General features: G+C 48.7%; 1 protein-coding gene across 1 annotated transcript; it reads left to right on the forward strand.

Annotated features, from left to right (window-relative positions):
- Window positions 1-671: 671 nt before the first annotated feature.
- On the forward strand, window positions 672-3,936 carry LOC135553363 (sericin-1-like). Its single transcript, XM_064985510.1, has 3 exons — window positions 672-717; window positions 3,124-3,354; window positions 3,788-3,936. Exons 1-3 carry the CDS (start codon window positions 672-674, stop codon window positions 3,934-3,936), a joined length of 426 nt encoding a protein of 141 aa, XP_064841582.1.
- The last annotated feature ends 1,772 nt before the right edge of the window (window positions 3,937-5,708 follow it).

Here is a 5,708-nt window from a genome sequence, read left to right on the forward strand (position 1 = left end):
ACAGGTCCCAGACGTGTTCAATGGGATTGAGATCTGGGCTCTTCGCTGGCCATGGCAGAACACAGACATTCCTGTCTTGCAGGAAATCACTCACAGAACGAGCAGTATGGCTGGTGGCATTGTCATGTTGGGGGGTCATGTCAGGATGAACCTGCAGGAAGGGTACCACATGAGGGAGGAGGATGTATTCCCTGTAACGCACAGCATTGAGATTGGCTGCAATGACAACAAGCTCAGTCCGATGATGCTGTGACACACCGCCCCAGACCATGACGAACCCTCCACCTCCAAATCGATCCCGCTCCAGAGTACAGACCTCGGTGTAGCGCTCATTCCTTCGTCGATAAACGCGAATCCGACCATCACCCCTGGTAAGACAAAACCGCGACTCGTCAATGAAGAGCCCTTTTTGCCTGTCCTGTCTAGCCCAGCGACGATGGGCTTGTGCCCATAGGCAACGTTGTTGCCGGTGATATCTGGTGAGGACCAGCCTTACAACAGGCCTACAAGCCCTCAGTCCAGCCTCTCTCAGCCTATTGCAGACAGTCTGAGCACTGATGGAGGGATTGTGCATTCCTGGTGTAACTCGGGCAGTTGTTGTTGCCATCTTGTACCTGTCCCGCAGGTGTGATGTTCGAATGTACCGATCCTGTACAGGTGTTGTTACAGACATGGTCTGCCACAGCAAGGACGATCAGCAGCCCGTCCTTTCTCCCTGTAGGGCTGTCTTAGGCGTCTCACAGTACGGACATTGCAACTTATTGCCCTGGCCACATCTGCAGTCCTCATGCCTCCGTGCAGCATGCCTAAGGCTTGTTCACACAGATGAGCAGGGACCCTGGGCATCTTTCTTTTGGTGTTTTTCAGATTGAGTAGAAAGGCCTCTTTAGTGTCCTAAGTTTTCATAACTTAATTGCCTTAATTGCCTACCATCTGTAAGTTGTTAGTGTCTTAACGACTGTTCCACGGGTACATGTTCATTAATTGTTTACGGTTCATTGACAAGCATGGGAAACTGTGTTTAAACCCTTTACAATGAAGATATCTGTTAAGTTATTTGGATTTTGTACGAATTATCTTTGAAAGACAGGGTCCTGCAAAGGACGTTTCTTTTTTTGCTGAGTTTAGTTTGTGCCTTCATCTTAAGATAGCTAGGTGGGACAACCACGTATCTCAGTCATAGTAAGTAGATTTTTCCTCAATAAAGTAGTTATTAGCAAAGTCAGTGCTAAAAAAAGTGAGTTGATCATTTCATCTACTGTGAATTGGAGTTTTGTGAGCGCCCTGTGTGACACACAGAAACAATCCCATTGTTAAGCAAAAAAAAAACACTGCGTGCAAGATTTGTGTATTAATCATTTTATAAGGGCACCATGCAACTTGATCCTGGTATCACTGCGTCAATACTTCAAGAGAGTGAGGAGGAGAGGAATCAGTTACAGGTTTGTATTGACCGATCTGTTGACACAGACAATGACGTTTGGTCGAATTCTGTTACAGACTGTAATATTGTCTGTCCACCCACGATCCAAGACCCTGGACCTGTCACTGGCGAAAGGGTGTCCTATTACTGCTGTGCAATGGCTACCACCTCTCTGAGATCTGTAAACAGAGCAACCCAACAGAGACCTGGTGATGACCTAATTGTTGTGATGGGCAAACAACAGGCCCTTGAGAGTCCATATGGAAACCCATGAGTCTATGGAGGGAGGAAAAAGTGTAGTGGTTTGCATTGCTGGGCTGCTGATGCTGAGTATCCAAGAAATAGGGTAATCTTGTTCTACACTAAGCAAAAGGCCTATACAGATGTAGGGTCTTAATTTGATCACTAATTTTTCTGAGAAACTTGTAGTGTACTCAAGGTTTAAAAATGCTCCTGAAGTTTGAAATTTCCACTTTAAAGTGTCAGATTTGATTTGCCCTAACGAACAATGTATCAACCCCTACAAAAATCCACATAATAATTCACATTTTCTGTTGCTGCAGGATAATTTTTCTGTGGTAACAAACTGGCTCAAATTACAATCTTACATCTTTATTGTCTGACACATTTTTAGGATAAATTAAAATAGCATACTCATATTTACTATGAGAGAACACATTTATTGATCAATTTGTGGCATAAAATCCAACATTTATGATGAACAAGATGACATTTGAATTTAGTTTCTATTGCTAATCCTGGGTTTCAGCCTTACTAGCGCATGGGGAAGCAGTCTGTGAATCTCATGTGGATTGCTGAAGATGCGCATTCCTTCACATTGTGTTCCACAGCCTTAAGATAACAAGGCATTGTAGGACTAAAGGAGTCACATGAGGGTACGATGGGAACAGCTGACCCCCCTCGGCCACGAGCCATCTGTCCAGCCAGCCCTGGGCGAAGATGATGAGGTAATGGTTGTTCCTGAAGCATCACACCTCTTTATCACTAAAGCCCTATTCAAACAGGAGCATCACTTTACATATTTTATGAATTGTCATACAATGCAACAGGCCCTCAACATAAAGTCATGTCTGGGTTAGCCTACACAAACAGTCATAAAAAAGTCAGTCACTGCTTTTTGTGACATGCAAGAGATTTATTCGGAGATACATTATAGAGGAGGGGTGCAACATTAGAGCACTGTAACGGTCGTCGTCGGTGGAAGAAGGTGAGGACCAAGATGCAGCGTGATATGTGTCATATTTATTAGATGAACATGGAAATAACAAAATAACAAAGAGAAACGACCGAAAACAGTTCTGGCTGGTGCAGACAACAGAAAACAGAAAACAGGCTACCTAAATATGGTTCTCAATCAGGAACAACGATTGACAGCTGCCTCTGATTGAGAACCATACCAGGCCAAACACAGAAATAGAAAATCATAGACAAACTAACATAGACAACCCACTCAACTCACGCCCTGACCATACTAAAACAAAAGACAAAACAAAGGAACTAAGGTCAGAACGTGACAGTACTCCCCCCCAAAGGTGCGGACTCCGGCCGCAGAAGCTGAACCTATAGGGGAGGGTCTGGGTGGGTGTCTGTCCGCGGTGGCGGCTCTGGCGCGGGACGTGGACCCCACTCCACCATAGTCTTTCTCCGCCTCCTTAACTGCCTCCGTGGCCTCTTAAAAGCGGCGACCCTCGCCGCCGACCTTGGACTGGGGACCCTAGCCACGGGTCCCGAATGGACGGGAGATTCCAGCAGCGCTGGAGTGAATGACGACTCCGGCAGCGCTGGACAGGCGGGAGACTCCGGCATCGCCGGAGTGAAGGACGATTCCGGCATCGCCGGCGTGACAGGCGGCTCTGGCAGCTCCTGGCTGACTGACGGCTCTGGCAGCTCCTGGCTGACTGACAGCTCTGGCAGCCCCTGGCTGACTGATGGCTCTGGCAGCTCCTGGCTGACTGACGGCTCTGGCAGCTCCTGGCTGACTGATGGCTCTGGCAGCTCCTGGCTGACTGACGGCTCTGGCAGCTCCTGGCTGACTGACGGCTCTGGCAGCTCCTGGTTGACTGACGGCTCTGGCAGCTCCTGGCTGACTGGCAGCTCTGGCAGCTCCTGGCGGCTCTGGCGGCTCAGGACAGACTGGCGACTCTGGCGGCTCAGGACAGACTGGTGGCTATGGCGCCTCAGGACAGACGGGAGACTCTGGTGGCTCAGGACAGACGGGAGACTCTGGCGGCTCAGGACAGATGGGAGACTATGGCGGCTCAGGACAGACGGGAGACTCTGGCATCTCAGGACAGACGGGAGACTCTGGCGGCTCAGGACAGATGGGAGACTCTGGCAGCTTAGGACAGACGGGAGACTCTGGCAGCACTGGGCAGGAGGAAGGCTCTGGCAGCGCTGGACAGGCGGGAACACCTGTAGAGAGAAGACGGAGAGACAGCCTGGTGCGGGGGCCTGCCATCGGAGAGCTGGTGCGTGGAGGTGGCACCGGATAGACCGGACCGTGAAGGTGCACTGGAGCTCTTAAGCACCGAGCCTGCCCAACCTTGCCTGGTTGAATGCTCCCCGTAGCCAGGCCAGTGCGGCGAGGTGGAATAGCCCGCACTGGGCAGTGCTGGCGAACCGGGGACACCATGCGTAAGGCTGGTGCCATGTACACCGGCCCGAGGAGACGCACTGGAGACCAGATGCGCTGAGCTGGCTTCATGGCACCTGGCTGGATGCCCACTCCAGCCTGGCCGATACGAGACGCTGCAATGTACCGCACTGGGCTATGCACACGCACCGGGGACACCGTGCGCCTCATGGCAAAACACGGTGCCTGCCCGGTCCCTCTCGCTCTCCGGTAAGCACGGGGAGTTGGCTCAGATCTCCTTCCTGACTTAGCCACACTCCCCGTGTGCCCCCCCCCAATACATTTTTGGGGCTGCCTCTCGGGCTTCCTTGCCAGCCGTGTTCCCTCGAAGCGCTGGCTCCCATTACCTGCTGCCTCCACTCTCCTGGCTGCCTCCACCTGTTCCCATGGGTGGCGATCCCTTCCAGCCAGGATCTCCTCCCATGTGTAGCAACCCTTGCCATCCAAAACGCCCTCCCATGTCCAGGAGTCCTGAGATCGCTGCTGCCCAATACCACGCTGCTTGGTCCTTTTTTAGTGGGTGGTTCTGTAACGGCCGTCGTCGGTGGAAGAAGGCGAGGACCAAGGTGCAGCATGGTATGTGTCCATATTTATTATATGAACACGGAAATAACAAAATAACAAAGAGAAACGACCGAAAACAGTTCTGGCTGGTGCAGAAACACAACAGAAAACAAAAAATACTAAAACAAAAGACAAAACAAAGGAACTAAGGTCAGACCGTATCAAGCACTTGCTAATTTTGCCAGTGTATATACAATTTTAAAGAGAGAAAATATGTATATATTTATAATAATATATATATATATTTGTATATTTGATACTCATGAACTATACTGAATTCACACAGAAATTCAGAATAGATTTAGCTGTTTTGTTTCTGATAGGGCCTAACTGAATTTGGTATTTGCTGTCAAGGGGGCCATGGTTTCTTCAACCTTATCCAATAAGATAAGATTTTGATGAAGTTACTGCAGAGACAGACATATGCACCATTTCAATTTTAATTTGGGATGAGAGAGGATGTCATTGGTCCTGTCGATCTTTCTGTTAGCCTACACGTTTAATTTGTTAAGGTGGTTTATGCATCTGTAAAACTAAAACATATACATTTGGTACACACAATATGTACGGGATAATCAATGAGGAGCTATACGTTCTATGGAAAATAATGAACGAAGGCGTGTTCTGGAGTGGAACTGACCTTCCACGGAGTTGCATTATCTTCAATTTACAGTTTCTACCATTTATGTTCAAATGACACTCTGTGCTAAAGATTTCCTATAAAGAATCAAAGTGTGAATGTGGTACATAAGTAGCTTATATCTTATTACCTTGTTATAATGTTGTTCAATTGATGGAACACCAGCTTAAATAGTTATGCAAGCCTGTTTATCATGCACTGTCTCCTACACAATAGTGCAGTCCTTGGTTGCTACAGTGACCCCATGGTAGGGGTGCTACCTGCTGATGGTTTGCTCAGGTCTCAGGTCTGTCTCTCAGCACCCTGCCATTACATTACGTGTGGAGGCAGCTGTTTACCCCGTGGCATCCCATTGGCCCCAACTGTGCCTGTTTAGCAGCCAATTAAGGCAGCAGCAATGAAAAGTAATTTGTGAAATGGAGGTGGGA

The sequence above is a fragment of the Oncorhynchus masou genome, chromosome 13, assembly GCF_036934945.1.
Source record: "Oncorhynchus masou masou isolate Uvic2021 chromosome 13, UVic_Omas_1.1, whole genome shotgun sequence".
In the NCBI taxonomy this organism is placed as follows: Eukaryota; Metazoa; Chordata; class Actinopteri; order Salmoniformes; family Salmonidae; genus Oncorhynchus; species Oncorhynchus masou.